At 33.8% G+C, this 24,117-nt stretch overlaps 1 protein-coding gene across 1 annotated transcript in view; it reads left to right on the top strand.

The window, feature by feature from the left end:
* SLC4A10 (solute carrier family 4 member 10) overlaps window positions 1-24,117 on the top strand; it is a 307,725-nt gene that overhangs the window by 167,782 nt on the left and 115,826 nt on the right. Inside the window, 2 exon segments of the mRNA XM_079131852.1 lie at window positions 10,311-10,457; window positions 23,353-23,491. Of these exon segments, the coding sequence (XP_078987978.1) occupies window positions 10,311-10,457; window positions 23,353-23,491 (286 nt within the window).

Genomic DNA, 24,117 nt, shown 5'->3' on the forward strand with positions numbered 1-24,117 from the left:
CTTTCTTCCTTGGAAAATAATAAAACATAAATAATTTTAAATACTAGTGAAACTGCAAGCTTTTGTGACTATAAAAACTTGCTCTCTTACCTTGTCTTTTCTTCTTGTCTGAACATGAACTTCACATTATTCTCCCAAATTGTTCTTCTGTTTTTTGCTCACATTATCTCATTTTTCTAAACTTCAGTTCCTCTTTTTATGGATCCCAAATGTACTTATTGTTAAAGACCACCTCAAGTCTACCTTCTTCATTGACACTTCCCCTAACTGCCCAGGTGATTCTAATTGACTATTATGAACTTCTATAGCATTTAATGGCTGGTACCATGCAAGAATATTTGCTTCATTACAGGTTGTAATAACATTTAATGCTTTTTACTTGCATTCTAATTTGTATTATTTGCAGTATCTTCATTATCATACTTGATTCCCCAACTACTGGATGGTTGTCTTTGTTTGTTTTGTTTTTGCGGTGCTGTGAATGGAACCCAAGGCCTCACACATACTAGGTGAGTGCTCTTATCATTGAGCTCCACTCCAGCCCCTGGATGGTTATTGTTTTTTTTTTTTTTTTTTTTTTTTTTGATGGTCATATTTTTTAAGTGCAGAGATTATGTCCTATAAGCAATATTTATTATCCAGTATTTTGACTGATTGGAGCTCTAGAGTCTCAGAGAGTCTCAGAGCACTGCAAATATTGAATATTTAGCTCTTCTACAACCTACCAAAGTTGAGAAATCTCATGTCGTTTTAAAATTAGAAAACACATTATTAGGATTCATTCACTTATTCAAGGAATGTTGAGTGCTTAGTGTGCTCAAAGATTAAAAATAATACTGTTATTTCGAGATACAAAGCTGGTTTAGTTGCTATGTTTTGCTTAAGATGGTATCATAAACATATAAGTAATATGTCTGAAAATATGCCACAGTACCTTTTGAACTTGTAGTATATCTCAGACTATGCCTTTTCTTTTTATGAGCAACTGCAGGATTTCAACATTTTTATTTTCTACCTAGAATAGACAGTAAAGAAGCCATTTGTTTTGTAATTATTACAGATATGGCCCCAGAACCAGGTGAATGTGACCAGCACTGGTTTAACAATTTATTTTTGCTTTTAGCAAAACAACACAAAGATCAACAGTGCAGTAGCCTAATAATACCTATTTGCTATATATGCACACTCACTCAGACCTTTTCCGTCTTTATTTTCTTTCTCCCTGTTGCTCTCCTTTGGCAGAGAATTTCGGTTGAACTTGAAATTCTTTGATATATTATCATAAATGATGCCTTGTTATGTTTTTTGACTCTTAAAGTCTCCATGGAATCAAAGATTACATGCTTATTCAGCTTAATGTACTTGACCTTTTCCTGTGACTGACACATCTAAATGGCTGTAGCAACTTAGTAATTATGCACCAGCTGTGGCATATTCATTTCATGGAATAAAGGATACACTTCTCTTTAAAAGTAGATATTTTGACCCCCTCTAATCATGCTAAATAAAGTAGTTTATAAATACTATTATTAAGCATAGTCACCAAATGCACCTCTTTCCTTATTGCATTTTGTAAATGTTTCACATCAAGAAATGTTTCAATACTGATATTTGTTACATAATTAAAAGATTTACAATAAATCTGAGTCTGCTTAACATGATATTTATCTGAATGTGTCAAAAATACAGGATTTGTTAATAAGATTTGTTCTAAGAAAGCAAAATTACCTTTAATAAACCCTTTGTCTTTCTTTGTAGAGAAATTGTATTTTCTTGCAACTGCCACATCTTTGACTTTTAGAAAAGGCCCTGAGGTTTTCCTAGGATATTTTTTCCAATCTATGACTGTATTATAACTGCATTTATTTTTCTCAGAATTCATTATGAATTCTCAGTAAGCTTCAGAGAAACAGAATTTGCCTTCTAACAGAGATTAGAGAGAGAACTATGATAACTGTTGACCTACTTGAACAAGTCACTAAATAAGATTTTACAAGATGAAAGAAAATAATAATCTTATTTTTAGTTCTAAGACTAAAATGTAGGAATGTCTTCAACTGCAGAATAAATTCTGAATTAGTTCTGGTGTTCTGTACTTGTCTCACAATATTTTCTTTTAATTGCACTGTTTTATGCTTACTAAGGTTTCAAAATGTATTCATATCAATATGACTGTATTTTTAACTTTGGGGTTTTTAGCAAAATATAAAGTCAATTTTTTAAAAACATTTTGATTGACTTAAGATATGTCCATTTGAAACTATTCCCTCTTTTAATGAAGTTTTTTTGCCTTTGCTTATAACAACTGTTCATTATGTAATCTTGAAAAACAGTTCAGATGGGGATTTATAATTATTAAGCCATTTAAGCCCAATGACATCATTAGTTTCTGGATATCTTTGTCTTCTTAAGTGAATCAACCAGGATTAAAATTTTAATTTTGGATATAATGTAGTAAAAATTATGGTAACACAAATCTGGAAATATGTGTATACAGTGTTCTGCAGGATCTAAGGTGATTCCCTAGTTCTTTAGGTCAGTGTTATTATAGAAAACTTGGTAATAGAGAGAGAAGCAGAAAGACAATGAAATGGAACAGAAAAATTTCATTCCCCTTTCTTATTCCATGAAGCCACTTCAGATTAGCAGTGTGAAGGGAAAAGAGAACTCCCGTGTGTTAGTGTCTACTACATGACAGATATTGTTTGTGTTCAGTATTTACATCTGTTGTATTATCTCATATAATCTTTGTAGAAAATCTCCTGAATCCAATGGCAAATTTTAAATATCTGTATTTATTTATTTTGTCTTAAAAGCAAACATTAGGTGTTTGGATTAGAGGCAAACTATTATTATTACATATAGCCATAGTCACATTGCCTATCCATGCCCTATTCTTCTTCAGAAAAGGATGCACACAGTTCTGCGCACACAGGAGGGACGCCCTGAAATGAGGAGTCTGGGAGTTTCTATAGGAACTATTACATAGCTGTCTCTACCTCTACTGAGAGAGGGAATATCTCCCACAAAAACAAATTCTCTCAGTGAAGAGAAGGGGAAAGTCCCAGTTAAATCCTTTAGAATATAAACCATTAGCTCTGGGATTTTGTTCTACTGTGAGATGTAAACATAGCTCTAGGAGATAAGTGTCTTTATTTCTCCTGGTCTCTATTCAGTCAACCTTTAACCCAGATTCCTGTTTTATTTATTTATTTATTTATCTAATTTATTTATTTATTTATTTATTTATTTATTTTGCTTTAGGAGTCCCTAACCATGCAGAAACATGAAAATATTTTCTCTACAATTCCACAGACATGACTATGTAGTTTTAGTACTGTTGCTTTGATTTGTGGCCATTAGCTTTTCCATCCCTTTCTTACTGTGTTCAATAGTATAATGCATTATTATGTCATCTATACATTTTACCTAAAAATCATTCTTTTTATGGAAAAGTTTATTTATGCTGCAAATATTTCTTGAGCATCCAAAACTATCAAGCACTGTTCTAGGTACCTGGGATACATCAGTGAACAAAGAAAGATTCCCGCCTTCTTAAATTTATATCATAAGTAAATTAGATGGTATTTAAATACTACAGAAAAAATATCAGTAGAGGAGAATGAGGAGCATTAAGAGCTCAGAAAAAAATAGGGTATGAAATGAAACAGATGTTAAGGGTAAGCTTCACTGAGAATGTTAATTATGACCAAACTTGAAGGAGGTGAGGATTAGCCAAGTGGGAAGAATAGTTTAAATGGAATAAAAAGAGTGCAGAGTCCCTAAAGTGGCCACCCTAGCAAGGAGGCTCATGTAGCTCTAGTAAGTGGAGTGAGGAGATTTGCTGGAGAGGAGATCAGGGAGCTAACAGTGATGTGGCCTTGCAGCTCATGGAGGGTCTTGTGGAGCTTTGGGAAAACTTTGGCCTTTTCTCTGAGAGAAACACAGAGACATTATAATGAAGGTTTAGCATAGAAGGTTTAGCAGAGGAATGGCATGATCTAACTTGCATTTTTAATAGGACCTCACAAGCAGAATGCAGGGGTGAAAGGTGGATTCAAGAGCATTTAGGAAGCTATAGCAGTCATCTGCAGGTAGGGATGTGTGTGACTGTGGCCCTTACCAGGCTGGTGTAGCGAAATGACAACAGGCGGCTCAGTTCAGGATATGTGCTGAAAGTTGTCTTAATAGATTTCCTAATGATTGGATTAGAGAAAGGTAGATATCGAAAATGATTCAAAGGTTTCTGGTCTGAGTAGTTAGCAGAATGTTTTATGGTCAACTAGATGTTTAAGGGAGAGCAGATTACTGGAGGAGGCTGGACTAGGGAGGATTAGGAGTGTAGTCCTGAACATCTGGATTTCAGATGTCTATTTGACATGCAGTTGAGTAGGCAGTTGGATACACCAGCTTGGAGTCTGAGACAAGTTTGAGTTGGAGATAGAAAAGTGGGAGTAACCCACACATGAATTGTATTGGGTATGAATTTAGGGTTTGTGGGGCTGAAGTTTGTGCAATTTTGAGGGTTCTCTCTAAGAAAAAGTATTCGAAATTTGAATGAATATTAGGTACAGAGCTGAGTATTTAATTAGAATAAGAAAAAATGGAAACTGATAATGAAAGAGCATAAAACTTTGAAAAGAGCACAATATTTTCAATTAACTGCCTCACCTACATCTGTAATACTTTTCCCTACATTTTTTACCTTGACATCAATTATTATATAATATTATTTTCTGTTGGTAATATGGAAAATACTTAGTCTTTATTAGGAGTGATTGAAATTTATGTTTATTAAATTATAGTTTTTAAAGCTTTCCTTCATCTTTATAATTTAGTTATAATTTCATGAAAAATTTCAGTGTCATTCTACAACTTAAGATAATTCTATGAAACTTGTTGCATATATGACCTGTAAGATTTGGCAGAATTTTGTGGTAGCTGACTTTTGACTCTACAATTCAAATGTTGCTTCTTCTTGACTACACACAAACATCCAATGATAGGAAGTTGGGATACCTCCTCAGTTTGTGGCACCACATACCCCGTTCCTTTGTGTCACAATGTCAGGGCAGTTTGGCACAGTGGATATATTCCTGGAAGCTATTTCTACTCCAAGATATCTAAGAATAACTTATCACATATGGAAGTGACTATAAATCCCATAAATATGCTCTCCTAAACTTCACCAAAATGTATCTCCAAATCTATATCCACAGACAAGGTAGTACCCTGCCCTAACATGAAGGGAAGTGTGAATGAAGAGAAATGAAAAAAAAAAAATGTTTTTAGACATTAATGGTTAATTATCTTAGATTCACATATTTTCTACAATGTATGACCATGAGAACAGAGCACACAACACATACACATACCGTGACTGCCACAGGGTCTTGTATAAGGCACATACTTACCTACAACCTAAGCTAAAAAAAAGAATTGTAAATATTATAAGGAGATTTAATTGATAGAAATATCATTATTTTTTGTATTGTATGATTTTGGGTCATGTATCAACTTTCTAAAACATAGTTTGCTGTAATATCTGCTCAGTTTAAAATTTACTCTCATACTTAATTTTATATTCATAATTTTGTATTATTTTTCTTAAAAGTCTGATTAAACTTCAGACTCCACATATTCTAGATGCTCTTATGAGGTCTTAGTGAGACTGACAGATATTTGAGGTCAGGACACCACAGGTCATGAGTAATAAAGAAAAGGAAGTGGTATGATGCATACGGTTGAGGTGTTAGAGGGACTGCAAGATCAGGGACTGCAAGATCATTGTAAGGCGAATGTTCAAGGAACTGAAAGGCCAAGAGTGTCACACAATTGTTTATGTGTGCTTTGAAACCTCACAGATTAAGGCAGGGATGATACTGGTGAGTGACGCCAAGGAAGGAGCTTACATTTTTATGGGGCGTGTTTTACCTGGACCTTAGCAGATAATGGCAACCATGAGATGAAGTGTGTAGTTCGTGATAAAATCCACCATGAGATTGAAACCCCAGGGCTTTCAGGGAGGATGGAGGGGAAGCGTTTGAACAAAGGAGCACCCTCTTACCTATTCCCCTCACCCAGTGAGAGGCGGGAGGAAGAGAGGCACTTCTCATCTTGCAGGAGAACTGTGGAGAGAAGCAGCTGTCACTGAGAGGTTGTAGAGTAGCAGTCTCCTCCAGAAAAAGAGGGGTGTGTTTGAACAAGAAAAGTGAAGAGTGCTTTGAGAAGTGAATTTTTGGCTCAGTGGAAAGGTTTCAGGAATTGGGTAGAAAACAGGAGGACAAAGACAATATTTACCAGCTTCACATATATCAAATGCCTTGTAAAAACAATGAAACATACTACCCTTTCTCTTTCTTGATCTGATAAAATATATAAGGGTGTCACATGTAATTATCGTTCTATATTTCCTCTTATTTTTTTCCCCATAAAACTTAGCTATTTATTTATTTCTTCTCTATTCGTATTTCTCCTTATTATAATTTGCTCTTCTTTTTTATTATTTTTCTGTCCTTTTTAATCCTACTTACTTTAATCTTTTCTCAGTCACCTTCTCCTGTTATTTCTTTGTCCTTCACTATTTCTCTCATCTTATATTGAAATCACACCACCTGCTGTCATTCCTGCCCCTGGCACTTCCCTTTAGCTATGGGAGGAAAGGTGCAGTGCGCCATCACAGAGGCAGTGCTAAGTTGAACAAGAAATGCTTCAGCCAGAGAGGAGCTGCAGGAGGAAAGGCAGTTTTCCAGATTCTGGCGAGCAGTGTGTTCTCAGAGGGATGCTAACATTGCCACCTACACTTCCAACAGTTTCTTCTTCAACACTTGAGAGGTGGCAAACGGTTACTTCCCCAAACTCCCTGTGCTCTGCTGATCTGCTTTAAATCTAAATGGGGTTGAGAAGATGTATTCATTAATTGTGAGAGTTGAAATATGACTCAACTTTTTTGAATCTTTTGTTTTATGAAACAAACCTTCATAATTGATGTAGGAACAAATATTTTAATTTTTTCCATGATATCATTGGCTTAGAAATATAAAATGACTTTTTTCAAGATGGACATATATTAGAGACAAGATTAAGAAGTGAGCACTTGGCACAAACTCAGATCATGCTTTTACATTACTATTTTATATTTCTTATATAAAATAACTTAATATTGTGATGCATAAAATAATAACTGGGACCAGATACAAATAGATATCAATTCACTTCCCTTTATTTTCTTGTCCAAAATATAGCCTTTGTTATTAGTAAAGAACTTTTTGTGCATTTTCATGCTCTGTAATATGTAAGTTGAACCAATTATCATTTTTCATTTGCCTACATGGATACAGGACAGAAACCTGAATATAGGAACTATTTTTCAGCTTTGCAGTTTTCCAGAAGACTGATCTATAATTATCTTCAGAATTATAAAAGATTAATATCCTGTACTAAAATATGTATTATATCAGATTTTCCTCTGGCATTAGAAGAATGCCAATCTCACTTCAGTCCTATTAGGAATTTGGAAGTATTTTGACCCTACCTCAAAAATAAGTATTTTCTATTTTGTTTATTTCATGAATTATGGAAAATTACATAGTTTAAGTACAAACATGGCCATTTTGGAATGCAAATTCATTGCAGTAAAATTAATTTACTCTTTGAAGAAACACTGTCAGCTTTGATGATATGCATTGAATTATTCTGAAATCTCATGATGTTAATGACATGTCTTCTAAAACTTAATATTACTATAAGGAGTTTGGTTTTGGCTTTCCTTGCTGAGTTCATTGGCTGGGACTGCCATAACAAAACACCAGAGACTGGGTGGCTTAAGCAACAGTAATCCATTTCTCACAGTTCTAGAGGTGGGAAATCCAAGATCAAGATACTTGCAAGCCAGGTAGGTTTGGTTCTGAGTCCCCTTTCTTGGCTTACAGGTGGAAGCCATCTTGCTGTGTCCTCACACTACCTCTGTGTGCACAGAGAGAAAACAATTGAGGGAGCTGTTTAATCTCTTTTTCTTTAAAGAGCACTAATTGGATCCAGGCCACTTATTGACCTCGTTTAACATTAATTGCTTCCATAAAGGCCCTTTCTCTTCATCCAGTCACAGTGTTGGGGCTTCAATATGTGAATCTTGGGGGAGAGAAACACTCCATCTACAGTGTGGCTGTCTGTTCTATTTGTCAGAGAAAGTAAGTTTTCTTTGACCAAGTACTTTATTATTTTCTTAAGAGAACCCCTTGTAATTGTTTCATATGTAATTTGATAGCTTACACAAATATTCCCTTATTTGCTTATAGTTTTCTTTCTTATAAATTTTTCTATTGTTACTCAGTGATATGATTATCTATAAGTCCTGAATTTTTAAGAATTAATAGGCTTTATGTTTTAGAGCAGTTTTAGGTCTGCAGAGAAATTGCACAGAAAGTACCTAGGGTTCCCGTATATTCCCTCTCCCTCTGTATACACTTTCTCGGATTATCAATATTTTGTATTAGTTCAGTGCATTTGTTAAAGTGAACCAATGGTAATAAATAATCATTAACTAAAATCCATAATTTATATTAGAGTTCGCTTTACATTGTATAGTTCTGTGGGTTTTGACAAATATATAATGACATGTACCCACCATTACAGTATCAGAGTAGTTTAACTTTTTCCCAAATGCCCTGTGCTTCACCCATTAACTTCTACACCTTCCCTGTGTACGTACTATATTTTTACTGTTAGATATTTTTTCATTTCCAGAATACTATATAGTTGGGCTCATATTATTTAGCTTTTTAAGGCTATCTTTTTATCACTTAATATGCATTTAAGCTTCCTCCATGTCCTTTTGCAGTTGACAGATTATTTTTTTTATTGCTGAATAATACTTCATTGTATGGATGTATGTTCATTCACCTATTGAAGGACAACATGATTACTTCCATTTTTGACAATTATGAATAAAACTGCTGTAAGTATTTGTATGCAGGTATTTTTTTCAGTAGACTTATTTTCAACTCATTTAGGTAAATACCTAATTAATGTATTATGTATTTAGATTAGAATCTAGCCTTAGACCTCACATTTTGCTTAAAAAATTAAGATAAAATGGATCAGAGACCTAAATAAAACCACAAAATTATATAATTTATATGTAAATTTATTTTTAAAATTTTTGTATGTAAACAGAAAATCTAGATGACATTGAATATGGCCAGGGACAGAATGCTATGGACTAAATATTGTGCCTCCTCCAAAATTCATACGTTGAAGTCCTAAACCTCAATGTGGTATTATATGGAAGTGGGACCTTTGAGAGCTAATTAAGTCATGAAGGTAGAACCTCATGAATGGAATTAGTGTGCTTACAGCAGAGATGAGAGAGATGCTATTTCTTTCTGCTATGTGAGGATATAGCAAGAAAGCATTCACCCGAAAATCAGAAAGAGATATTTGGGAGTCCAGACCTGATGATAAGTTGAATTGACTTTGAAATGACAGATGGTATATTGACTGAGATATGGAAAACAGACAAGGTGAACTCCAGAGACATGTTGAATTTGACATACTTGCAGGAAGGATGTCTAGGTGAACATGTCTAGTAGATAGAGGATATGTAGATTGGCAGTTCAAGAGAGAAGTTCAATCAAGATGTAGGTCTAGATTATGCAGCATGGTTGTTATAAGTGTGAGGTTAAGGACAGAGTCCTTGAGATCCCCAATCTTGAATTGGTAAATAGAACAAGCCTCAGCAATGGACTTAATATGAATTAAACAAAGACTGAGGAGGGAGGTAACCAAAGGAAAGTAATGTCACAGAGAAGAGAGTACTCAATGAAATTTAAATGCCACAGATGGAAGTAGAACTGAAAAAACTCTGTAGGATTTGGTTTAGTAGGAGAATGAGTGGAATCTTTTTTTTTTTTTTAATTATAGATAGAGGTTTTTTTATACACTGAAAGGAAGAGAATTGATGTGATAACAGTTGAGTGTAGGGAGATGGTAGAACAGAATTTTTTTCTAATGAAAATGAGTATGATGAAATATCAGTAGTAGACAGAGGAATTAATAAACTAGTTAATAAATTAATGCTAGTTCAAAATATACAACCAAATAATGAGTATTATAGATATTTGTGATAGACCTGTGGTATTCTTATTTAAATGTAATGCTAAAATACAGCAAAAGCCCACGACTTACATGTCACAAACACAACAGTTATTTGTTGGATTGAATTGAATTGGTTTCAATTAGCATATAAATCATCACCTTTTGTGCTCTGGAAGAATATACAGTTCAATGTGTGCCTTTGTTTCCTAATAAAGGTCATAGAACACTGTTTATTGGAGTTCATGTGCCCCTGGGAGGAAGGAAAAGCCACCGTCGTCATCGGCATCGTGGTCACAAACACAGAAAAAGAGATCGAGAGAGAGATTCAGGGTTAGAGGATGGACGGGAGTCGCCTTCTTTTGGTAAGCGGACTTCTTGTTTTATTGAATTTGTGATTGTAATAATATATGTGCTCTGCAATCTATAATTAGCAGTAATATCTCATACACATAAAGTCGTTTATACTATTTTAAAGATTTTGGGCAGACAGGGAGAAAAGGGGGCAAGATTGACCTTTGTTTTTCACTTATTTATATGCTTTGTGAAATTGAAAATTGAACTAGTTTTAGAAGATAGATAATAAAATAAAGTAGTAAAGCTTAGTCATACATATTCTTTCTTTCTTATTATTTATTTATTTATTTATTTATTTATGGTGTTTGGGCATTGAACCCAGGGCCTTGCCCAGCTATGTAAGTGCTCTACCAATGAGCCTTGTCCCCAATTCTATTTGTATTTAACCTTGGATAACTTATATAAAGAATTGTCATTGCTCTAAGTAGTTTAAAAATCCAGAAGAAAATATCTTTGTTAAGTTCTCATTCACACTATTGGTAAGGCTACCCATATTTATTCTTGGGACCTGAATATTTTGTGTTTATCCTTTGAAAGTACATGTAGAATACCAAAGTATGTCTTTTTTGTAGTTTTCAATAATTACTGAGTGCCATGAGAACCCATATATATATGACATAACTAAGAATCAGGCTGTCAGTTCCTTGACCTTCCCAACTCCTGTGACCTTCTGACCTTCTCTGCCACTGCACTAGGCTCATCAACCCAACTGTAAGTACTCCATCTCTGAAGTCATTAATGTACCTCAGCCACTGACCATAGTTTCTCTACTTCTTGCTTTCTTGCCCAATGACTTGACCTCTCTACTTTTTTCTATCCACAAATTATGGTTCTTTCCTTATACTACCCCAGTTTCAGAGCTTATAATTTTAGTGACAGTTATGCCATTATTCTAAATACCTTAGATCCTCTGTTTTAGTTTTATTCATATCTTCACTCCCTATTAAAAAACATACTTATGTTGAAGTTCCCCCATGTCCCTGCTTCCTTCCTGCCTCCTTAAGTAACAGAGCATGGTGAAAATACTCATTTGTCAGGGAAGATAAGTAACCATTATATATTCTTGACTCAAGGAAATCTTACATCTCCTTTCAATTTTATTGCATTTTTTTGGTGTTTGAAATAATTATTTTTCAAACTTCTTTACCATTTTTCAGCATCGCCTATTTTTACCATCCTTTAGAAGATTATCTTGCCTTCTACCTTAGAAAACCTGTCATCCAAAAGAACTCACTTAACTTCACTTCCATTAAACATGCAGACCTGTATGTCCACACCTTCAACCAACCTCATTTCTCTTAATAAACTAAAGGATATTTCTAATTTTTTCTCATAATTTCTGGAACTGTATACAATTTGTAATCTAACTGACTTCCCTTTCCCAACTGCCTTTCTGCTTTGTTTTTTGCAGTACTGGGGTTGAACCTAGGGCATTGTGCATATGAGGCAAGCACTTTCCACTGAGCTACATTCCCAGTCCTCAGAACATCTTAAACAGGAATCTCTCCTGTTTTAAATATTTTCTCAACTTTCCTTAACCCACATTCTCCTGAAATTCATTTCATACCTGAAATAAATTAACTGCATAAAAATCTGGGGTAGTACTTTCACTTTCAAAAGCTCTATAGATACTCCTTTATTCAATATTTGTTTTTACTGAGTGTTGTAGAAAATTTTGTAATTGCCGCATTTTTTCCATCTTTCAGGTTCATGTCTTTTAAGCCTGAATGCTTATAGACATTTTTTCTGTGGGTCTTTAATTAAGAAAACTTGCGGAGATAGATCTAATAGTAGGTATACTAAAAAGGTCTTCCCAATCTTCATACTTTGATATTTTTCCACTAGGAAAAATTTTCTTATTCTGATTCTATTCCATTTGCTTTGCTCTCTTCATTTTGACTATTAGTCATTTGCATGTTGGATTTCCAATGTCTGCTTTTTGTCCCATTCTTCAGTAGTTGAAAGTTACTTTCCTATGGTACCGTTTGATTATTTGTGGCATCAATTCTGCATTTTATTACTTCTAGGATAAGTTTAATTTTGCTGTTGATTTTTAGTTTCCTTGAACTTCTTTCTTTACACTTCCTCCTGTCCTTTCCTAATCACTTTTTATTTTTCTCTTGATAGAGTCTCTGTTTTTATAGTCTACTGAGACTCCTCAGCTATTTCTAGATATATCCTCTTACAGTGAAGTAGGCAATTTTCAGAGCTATGATCTTCCTTTGATCTGTCAAGATTATTTTTATTCTCCATTGATTTGTAGTATTTTTACAAACACCTAAGTTTTTTCTCTCTGCTCATTTTTAAACTTGCAAGGTGTATCCAAGCCATATCTATGCAACGATGTCTTAGTTTGCTTGGAAATGTTGCTACCAGTATGTTCCCTATCTCCTTCACTTGTATAGTGATAGGCATTACACCTCTCCAACTCCCATGTACTCCTGCCAGGGGTAGAATGGTAGCTGGTGACAGAGCGCACAAGCTACTCTGGAAGGTACTCTGGGTATTCCCTCCTAGCATGACAGAAAGGTGGTTGTCTCTGATTCAGCAGACAGAGAGTAGAGAGTGAACTGTATCTCATATATTCAGATGTTTTCTGTCTGATGAAGTGATATTTGAGAGTATAAGAAAGAGACTGTTGGGTAGATATTTCTTAATCTCCATCTGCTTATAGTTTAATAAAGACTTCCTCTTAGACTGTGGAAATGGCTTAGTCTTTTAGACTAAGATTTAATGATGAGTTATCATCTTCTAGTATTTGAGTAAACATTCATATAACCTCAGAATCATTTAATAAGCAAAACAAATTGTATTTATTATCTTTTGCTTATTTCCTCTGGCTCTGACTTACTTTTCTTTTATTACATAGGTGGACACATTCATGTAATTTTTTTCCCCTAGAATAGTGGTTCTCAACACTGACTGTACTTGGGGTTTCTAAAAACATTGATGACCAAGCCACATGATAATCCAAATCTCTGTGTGTGAGGCCATATGAATACTTAAAAAAAAGCAAATTACATCAGGTGATTTACTTTGGTACTAAGGCTGAGAATCTTCTAAAGCCTTTGCTATTCAATTGTGGTCTATAAACCAGAAATATTGGCATCATTTAAGTTTGTTAGAATCTCAAGTCCTACCCCAGACTTGTTGAATATGAATTTGTATTTTAGCAATGCTCTCAGGTGCCTTATACGCATGTTAAGATTTGATAAGCACTGCTTTAAAACATTGCTCGTCAAACCATGTTGCACTTTAGAATATGAGGAGCTTTAAAAGGAACCAGATTGATGCTGGGCCCTACCTTTGAAGATTTTAATTTAATTCTGGGTGTTTCCATAAAGAAAACTGTAAAAAAAAATACTTACACATAATTTAATATTAGGCCGAGATCAAGAACCATTTACCCTAAGAAGTTTTTGAGTCTTTGTTTTGTGAAACTTGGAAATAACTCAGGTGGTCCAGATTTTCTCTCTCATGTGTCAGTCACTATTTTTGGATGCCACTTACCTCCTTCCTCCCCTAACAATCTGAAGATCTTTGTTAATGTTTAGACGTAAGATCTCTCTTAACAGGGACAACTGTTTAGCATCCTGATGGTCCTAAGCAGCAGAACTTCCTACAGTTCACTGTTTTTAGTTTCTTTGGGAATGATCATCTACCGTTTTCCCTACTTCACAGTCAGTTCTGTTGCCTTGATAATTAAATATTTAGTCACAGACTGAGACTGAAACTGTGTTCTTGACACCCTCCACTTTGATTTGGGATTTGGAATTCTGCATAGGGGGATATATGAAATTTCTATGCTGAAGACTTCAAAGAAAACTTCTAGCCACTTAAGGAATATTTATTTTATTTGGAATGATTCCAAAGAAAGTCTTTTGAAGATATTAATGCAGGTGCCTCAAAATTCTTCATAATTTAACTTCCAAAGAGATAAAAGAAAAGAATTCAAGGGAGCATTTAGTTCCTGTGCTGGGAACCTGGAGGTTTTATACTGTAAATTGGAGTATGCATTTTTCAAGACATGGAATAATTTGGGCCCAAATTTCTGGAGCAGACACCAATTTAACAAAAAGTCTTTGGAGAAATGTTTAAATTTTGACACTTTTAAAGTTTTGTCTTTTCCAATATATGGGCAATATCAGTGGAATCCTATGTTATTATGGGACTCAATCATGCAATATAGTGTTGTAAGGAATCTGGTTTTGGTAGTCCTGCATTCAAGTAAAAGAAAAGGCTTTTCTAAAGCCTAAGAAGATTATGCTTATGTCATAGACATGAAATGATAGGTTCAGTCTACCAGATCCAATAGTTAGGATGCAATTCCTAGGTGAGTTCAAGGATAGACCCAGATTTTGGGGTTGTATTGTAGTGGTGGTGGTGATATTTTGATTATACAAAAAATTTGATACTCACAAATAAGTTCTGCTTACTTTTGATATTATAATAAATACAATAATTTGCATATAAGAATTTGAAAATGATTAATTCTTTCTATTTCAGTAAATTGCCTAATTGTTAAAATGTTAAAATTTTGCATCTTTTTATTTATTTATTTTTTTGTGGTGCTGGGGATCAAACCCAGGGCCCTGTGCATGCACGACAAGCACTCTACCGACTGAGCTATCTCCCCAGCCCACATCTTTTTATTTTTAATGTCATCCTTTATTCACCTTGAATAATTTGAAATTACGTTTTTAACTGGGAACACAATTTAGCTGTTTAAAAATGATCAGTAGGAAGCATGAACTTGAAGTCAATGATAATATGAAAGATGAATGAAATTCAGAACAATTTAACATTGATTTTTTCCCTTCAGCTTCCCAGCAAAGAATATAGCAGGAAAGATGATAGGATTATGTCACTTACTATTAACTAATTTATAAGCAGTAGAATTAAGTCTAAAAAACCAAAACACTAGAGTATTAAATAGTTGTTTAAAATATGGTACACAAATGTACTGTATAAACTAGTACAACCCAGGAATTAGACATAGGATTTTTCCGGGCTTAAGATAGTAAACTGTGCACATAATTCAGGAGAAATGAAGCAAATGCAGAAAACATGACTTTGATGAGCTGTTTTGATAGTCAGTGGTTTTCTATCCTATTTTAACTCCCAACTGGGTAATATATAAGAATATCAAAGTGATTTTTAAAATTCATTTTATTGTACAGTGTAAGACCAATATTCACAAAGGTTAAAATATGGAAACAAATATAGAACTCACTAAATTTCGAGTCAGAAGTATAACTACCACCTGGGCCAGTACTTCTGAGCCCGTTTCTGCTCAGTTGCAGTCAGTACTATCCTTCCTCCTCAAAAGGATCCTTGGCCTGTTCTTTTCACGGATTGTTTCTTTTTTGAACTTTATGTAAATGAAATCATTTGGGAAGCATTTGTATCTCAATGTTCTGTTTGTGGAATTCACCAATGCTTTTGGATATACCTTTAGTCTATTAATTTGCATTCATATACTATGCTTCCATATACCATGCATTCTACTATTGGGGAAGATTTGGAGCGTATAAAATTAGGAGCCATTATGCATAAAGTTACTATGAACATTTTATATTTGTCTTTTAGTACACATATGCACTTCTCATACTTAGGAGTGAAATTATTTATTGCTGAAACATCAAGCATGTGTATTAGTAGATAATGATAAATAATGTTCAATAATCAGGTCCATTTTTGCACTCCCACCAGCAAGGCCTTAGAGCTTTTGTTGTTTTACATCCTTACTAACACTTGTTGATTTTATTCTTTTTGTTAGCCATCCAGGCAAGGTATATAATAATATCTTATCATTCTAATTTATGCTTCTTGACTACCAATAAAGTTAAGCAGTGCTGCTATTTGAATATCTGTTTCCATGAAGTGCCTATCAAAGCTGTGCATTATTTTAATTGGATTTTTTCTTATTGGGTTATAGAAGTACTTTACATATCATGGATATGAGTCCTTTGTTGGTTTTTATATTCAAAATATCTTCTTACAATTGTGACTACTGTTTTCATCCTCTTAATGCTGTCTTTTGATGTATTTGTAGATTCCAGAAAAGACTGCTAAGGGACTGAGATCCTTCTTCTCTAGGCAAACTTCTCTATGTTGTCATTTTTACTTCCACTGTATGTTTTAGTAAATATAGCCGTACACTCTTATTTTGGTCTACCATATTCTTGGTTGCAATTGTATTAAAGTGCTCAATGACTTCAGTGACCTTAACAAAAATAAATAAAATACCTACCAGTATAGCAGAAATATTTATTTTAACTTATAGATTTTTTTCTGATTTGATAGTACTGCAATTTAGATGATGTATCATATGATTTTGAAGTGTCTAGTTTCAGTAGACATGAAAAAATAGGCATTGAATAACATCTTGAATATTTACTATACTGAGACATATATAATCTGAATTCCTTTTTAAGATGTTAAAAATATGTTAGCAGGATGATCATGAAAAGATTTTTATGAACGTATTCTAATACTGAAAATTTATTTCTATTTTAAAGAATGAAAAGCCAGAGACATGGAGCCATATGTTATTTTGAACCCAAGGAAAATACCTCCTGTCATTGAATAGATTATCCTACTTTAAGAAATTAACATTTCCTATACTATTGCTATTATCATCGTGTCTTAGAAAAGTCTTTTGAATACTTGACACCCTGTCTCACATTTTCAGGTCCACTTTATTCATAACTGTGAGGGTGTTATTTCCTCAAGTTTATTTTATGACTGGTATTTTAAAGGTGTGTAATGAGTAATGTTCATGCTTTATAAGAGGAAACACTAATAAGTCTCACAATTATGAGAATATGGGTCACGTTTAAGGATTGTGTACATAGCAACTGAGTTTTCAGGGTTGAATTCATGGAGACCCAATATATTGAATCAGAGTAAACTGAAATAAATCTCTGGATTTAGTGATGAGAAAAAGTGTTTCAGAGACATGAGGAATATAATACCAGTGTCGAGGCATGGCTGCTATGAGATATGGCCTCTGACAAGCTATTGGAGAATCAGAACAGCTGTGACATGAAACACAGAATACTATCTCTTCCTGCACTGGGTAAGTCCAACACAGGGACTAAATTGATTTCCTAGTGTAACTCAAATATTTCAATTTTTATTTTGCTTTTTTATTTATGCATTTTATTGGTGCATTACAATTATACAAATTAGTGGTATTTATTGTGATATATTTATACATGCACATACATACCTTGATTAATTTCATAGCCCAAGTACCTCCTTTGTCTATTTAAAGTTCTTTTTTTTTTCCCTACAACAGCTAGACACAGAGATAACAGGCTAATTAGAGAAAATTTATTTGACTGATAAAATCAGGTTGAGAAAACATGAGGTAACTATCACCCACATAGTATACACTTAGAATAAGATAGAACCAGGTGTTTTTTTCCCCCAGATAAACTGGATCGGAAATGTATATGATATGCCACTGATCTTTTAAGTACATCTGATATTCTGGGGACTTTATCAGTCTTATTTAAAAAAAAAATTCATGCTCCATCCAGTAAACTGTCATTTTCCTTTGAATTGGTGGTAAATCATGGGACTTAGTTGTTGACTTAATTATTGTTCCCTTTGCTGTAAAATTTATTTTGACAAATTGCATAAAATATTTGGTAATAATACTAGGTCTCACAAGTGTTCTACAAGTGTTTCTTTTCCAAATTTATTATCTATTGAATATATGTAATCATATGTAAGATGGAGTGCTTCATGCTGGAGGGAAAATTCACATTTAAAAGCTGAGATGTCCAATTTTTAAAGTTTCTTTATTTTTTGTATCTGACATTAATCAATATCAGTGCCCTTTTGACAAGGTTATTTTGACACAAACAAGAGATGGTGTATATAAACATCTCACTCATAGAAGAAATAAACACACTTCAAAAATCTGTTTTATCATTTTCTTGTTTTTATAATCTCATCATACTTAATTACTATGTAAATGAAATATAATCCAAAAGTGAAGTATTCGTTTATATATATACCTGTTTGTATATAAAAGATCTGTGATCATGTAAGACTCATAAATCTCACATAGGGCGAACACTCCTTGTGAGATCTGCTCATAAAGCAGTTCTATTTCTGTTTAGCAATGCCCCTTTGTATGTGTTCAGGGGTTTGAATTGCTCTGTGTTCCTGAATGAAACCCAGTGGGTTTCCTAACTTTTCTAGTCACTCTTAGGTGATTCAAGTCCTCTCATCAATAATTAGAAACTCTAGCCTCATGTTAGTAGTAAAAACTTTGAACTTGAATGATCAAAGACTTTTTCTACCTTCTCCTGGTGTAGGTGGGATGACTGTAGTTGAAGGAAGAGATGAAATTGCTTTAAAATTTTCCCTGTCTTGAATGTCTTCTCCTTTACTCCAGAGACTCTACCATCTTCCCAACTCTATTTCTCATCCTTCCGGATTTGGAGCATAGGAAAACAGGTGGAATTAGTGGGTATGAGTCTGGAAGGTTCTTACTGCATCAGCACTATTGCAAGTGATGTCACACTTTCCAGGCTTTGCAAGAATTTGAGTTTGCTCATTCTCTCCTAGAGAGTCTCTCACTGGCACTCTCTTCTGCTTTATTGTACATTTCTCTTTATCCCCTAGACATTCATTTAGAGTAGTAGATTCTCTCTGTTTAAGTTTTCTCATTTCTGTTGCAGCCTCTTAACTGAATCTAAGATGGCCCACATTCCATGTTTATTCATTCATTTTTCTCTTTTAGGTGTGGCCCACATATGGCCACAGATACCATGTTCTTCAAAGCAGCAATCTCAAGAGCTAGGGAGAGGATTAGACAGAGTCCCTGTAACTAACTGGAGAATTAAAACTCCTTCGGTTCTCTGGGGAACTCCACTCAATTAGCTTGAGGAAGAGGCAGACACCCCTATTGTCCTCCCTTTTTAATGGAGTCAGACTGGGACTCACATCTCAGATCTCTCTATTCAGAAATCTATTTGAAAATATGTCCACTGTTTCCTATTTGTCTTACTGTGGGAGAAGAGTTAAGAGTCACATAACTAGGTTTTCAGGAACACAATTTGTAAATGCTGCATGTAGTCTTAATCCTCTCTGGAAAGAAATATCTGTTGGTTCTTGGTACTTCAGGTGAAAATTCTTTTTGTCAATCTAATACTCTGCAATCATTTTACTAATTAGCATCAATAAAAGTAGGCTATTTCAATTATATAAATGAATTAAATTACAATATAGAATTCAAATGAACAGATTGTGTATGACATTCAAATAACATGAACAAAATTTTAAAGTTCAACTAAAAATGGAAAATATTGAGCTTCAAGGAGACTGGAGACATGGGTTTGAATCAGAACTACCAAATTTGCCATCATTTCTTGATTTCATAAGATAGATGATCTGAATATCAATTTATTTCAAGTATCAAAAAGAGAGGAAGGAAAGCCTCTGTGATCCAGAAACACGTAAGGGTAAACATGTAGTGAACCTGTTTCCTTAAGCTGAGTGTTGGAGTACATCAGGATTATGTATTTCATGACAATAAAACCTCATATGAAAATGGAAATTCCCCAAGTCACTTCTCTCATTATTCTTGTTATAGTGACATGAAAAGTTTGTCAACATAATTGTTAACTGTTGCATAGAAAGGGCCTAAAATAGAGAACTTTTGGGCAGGCCTGCAGAAAACAAAGTATTTCCACTGGTTATTGGGAACAATCCATTGAAGACCCTGGTTAATTAGTATGTGAGTAATTAAAGCAGTATGCATAACATAGCAGATAATGCAAAGATGAAAGTTTGCTAAGGAATTTGTTTATTTCCAATTATGATTCTACTACTGGCTTTTCTCAAATAGTGTAATTATTTAAATTTGGTTTTTATGACTAACCATGTGTTGAAAATAGTCTATATTCCAAATGGAAATAGCTAACTTATTTATGGTTATAAAAGTAATACATGTTATTTGAAATTCTAGTGTTGTTTAAAATTAAGCCAGACAAATCCTTTTGCTCTTATTCCATTCTCATTGATGACCACTCCATAGCATCTGACATTATTGACTTCTTATGCTTTTCAAAATCATCTTCTTCTTTGTTTCCTGACATACAGTTTTCCTCATGAGATAAAAGCTCCATGAGGGCAGAATTTTTTTTTTTTTTCTGTTCACATCTGTCCTTACTTATTTCCTGCTTAGAACATTACTTGATGAAAGGGATATGTTCATTAAATATTTCTTTAATACTGATCTGTTTACCTATCTGTGCATTCCTCATCTGATTCTTCCTCCTTGCAAATGCTAAACCTACTTCCCCATTGTTGAATATTCTTCAGTCTATATACTTCAGTTTTTTAGTCATCATCCATTGTAGTCTTATGCTTACTCTACTTAACTGCCACTTATGCCTCCATTTCTGACTCTGTCCTCTCTTCCAGAATCCAGTTTCCACTCTCCAACTGCCCCATGACATTCTTCTCAAGTTCTTGCCATAGTCATCTCCAATTCACCATATCCAAAAGTTGTCTTTTGAGCACTTCAGCTACAGTACTGGTTCCTCATTCTGACTACTGTCTTTTACTAATGGCACCATTATTTCCCTATTCACCCTTCAAATTCGAAATCTCCCTATTGTGGGCAGTTAAATCTGTACCATCATTATAACCAACCATTACCACTGCCATTGGTATCGAGCATCAATAATATTTACATAATCATTTAAAAGTTTGAAAAGTGTTTGTGCATTCACAGTTTCCCCCATTGAAATTCAGCTCTCTCTCCTTCCAGGAGACCAGTCCTGGCTGGTAGAATTATAAAGAGCCCAACACCAATAGTGAGTCCTGTTCACTATTGCAGGAGTCCCACTCCTAGCTTCACCCTGACTTTGATGCCTCCACTCTCTAGTGTCATTGTTTCCTTGCCTCTTTCTAGTAACTATGTTCCTATCATGCAGCCAGTTTCTCTTTATTGGGATATTCTATTGTACTATACTTTTCCTGTGATGAAATCATCTCGTTTGATTACTTGATACAACCTAGTGTAGTAAACCTAGTTATTGGACTTTGGTTAGTTTTTTGTAAACAGTATTCAAGATTCACCTTAGCTTTCTCTCTTAAAAAGTTATCTCATGAAAGAGATCATTTTTTTTTTTAATTTCATCCTTATGTACCAACCTTTGCAATTTTCTCACATAATTAAATTCCAATTTTCTTTCCTGACCTCCCACTATTGATTGCTTCTAGTTTGGTCAATCCTATTCCCACTGAACTACTAATTATGAAATATCTGATCTTTGTTTATAATTGTATATCCCTGTTTAGAGTATGTAACTGATTTCAGACTTGAGATTTCATCTTGAACGTCAGCATCTGAGATGTTTTCTTGCATTACCCTATTCTTAAATCCACTGCTTAAACTAAACCATTGATTTTTGTATTAGTTTTCTTGGATCTTTTTATTTACCTTATAGTAAAAAAAATTGCATTGCTAATGTTGATGTCCCTTGGCTTAGTTCTGACCTCTCCTTGTGAAACCCCCTCTACCATGCTAGCCTTCATGTGTTTTTGTTCCTCTTATTCTTATAGCACCAAGCACCAAACAAGTTAGTGCTTAATTATTGTTGTCTAATATTATCTGTGATTATGTATTCATTTTGCATCCCAAACCAGATTACAAGGAGTTTAAGAACAGTAGTTCTACACTTAAATGAACTAAATAGATACTTAGTATATACAGTTAGTGAACTGACCCACTGACTGATCAAAATAAAATCAGGCTAAGTATGTGATTTTTTTTTTTTAAAGACACTTTACTTAAAAAATCTAATCAGAAGTCAGCCTTACTTTTTTTTTTTTAACTGCAATTTCTTTGCATTTTACCATTTAATGATTGCCCAGGTCACAGGACTCCATTGACTAATAAGACAGCAAAATTGTTATGGAACCTCTTGAATCTCACTATCTGATTCTTATAAATTATTCTACTGTGTTTTAAAATATTATTTGCACTAAATTAATTCTACTTTAATTGTAATAAGGAAATGTTTTTCCATCTTGTAAAAGTATATTGAGGATATTTTGCTTATTTTCTATATTTGTTTATATAAAATATGCATTTAAATATTGGCATATGTGTGCTAAATGCTCTGAAAATTTCTGCTACCAATGAATGTATAGGAACAAAAACAAAACAACAGCAAAGCAAACTGAGGGCAATTATACTGAGTTAAAGAAGGATTTTTCTCCATATTCAATATCCATATCTGACTTGAATAATTTTGTTTTCTTTGGTAGTATAGCTAACTAATACTATTTCTTACATAATGTATCTCGAATATCAAAGCATTTTTAATCATTATTTTACCATGCATTTAAAAATAGTCTATGTTAAATTCAGTCTACTAGACCAAAGTTACTTTTCGTATTGACTGTATTTTCTCCGAACTTCCAGTTGTTTCTCAAGTAGATAAGATTGTTGCAATTGTTGTAACCTATTTTTTCCAGAACAAGACTTTGAAATCAATGAGCAAGTTTATTTTCTCCTTTAAAAAAAGATTAAAGACAATAGGAACATTAAAAGGGCTGGGTGTATAACTCAGTGGTAGAGCACTTGCCTAGTATTTGTGAGTTTTTGGGTTCAATCCCAGCACTGAAAAAATGCACCTAAACAACAATAATCAAAAACATCATTTTTGATAATTTCGCATCATTAAACTGATGACATGTCATTGCCATTTTCATGTGTTTATTTGCAATCCATATTTCTTCTCTGGCAAAGTATGTGCTGAAATATATTGCCCATCTTAATTATTTTTACTGTTGAGTTTTGAGAATTCTTTATATATTCTGGACATAAGATTCGTTGCACATGCAATTTGTGTTTCTGATTTTTCATAGACACCCCATCACAGCGGGTACAGTTTATTCTTGGAACTGAAGATGATGATGAGGAACACATTCCTCATGATCTTTTCACAGAACTGGATGAGATTTGCTGGCGTGAAGGTGAGGAAGCTGAGTGGCGAGAAACAGCCAGGTGAGGATTTTAGTTGAAGGTTGAAGACATATTAAAGAACTTTTATGTTATAAAAAAAGAATTTCTCACTGCAGTAATTTTGCAAACATCAGTGATTACTGCTGATTTCTGAACTTGCTTATCTGGCCTGGGCATATCCTATAATGGGATATAGGTCAGAATGAAATCTGAAGGCAGTAATTATAGTAAACAGTGATGCAAAGCCAGCAACAGCTGCAGTCTTAAAGATAAACAGTAGCATAATTTGTGTGTCATCAACAAAACAATAGAAACCTAAAAGTAATTTATTTCTGTCTTTTCAGCTGTTGGCTTGAACCCCAATTGGTGATATTACATGATAATTTGAGTGTGGTTTTTTGTTTTGTTTTTTTAAAGAAAGAGCAAACATGATAAGAGGCTTTAGGTATAGTCCTGGATTTCATGTCCTATTTGGTGAGGATAAAAATATTTTGTAATGTGTTTATAAGATATGAATACATTTAAACAGAGTGTTTTATCAAAATAGTTTTTCTATCATTTATAATTCCTATTTATATGCTGCCAAATAATTGACGAATTACTATAAAAAGTAATGAATTAAATTTTTTACTTGCTTTTCATTCATTCTTGCTTTAATGATTATGGAG

This window comes from Sciurus vulgaris (genome assembly GCF_902686455.1).
Source record: "Sciurus vulgaris genome assembly, chromosome: 3".
Classification (NCBI taxonomy): Eukaryota; Metazoa; Chordata; class Mammalia; order Rodentia; family Sciuridae; genus Sciurus; species Sciurus vulgaris.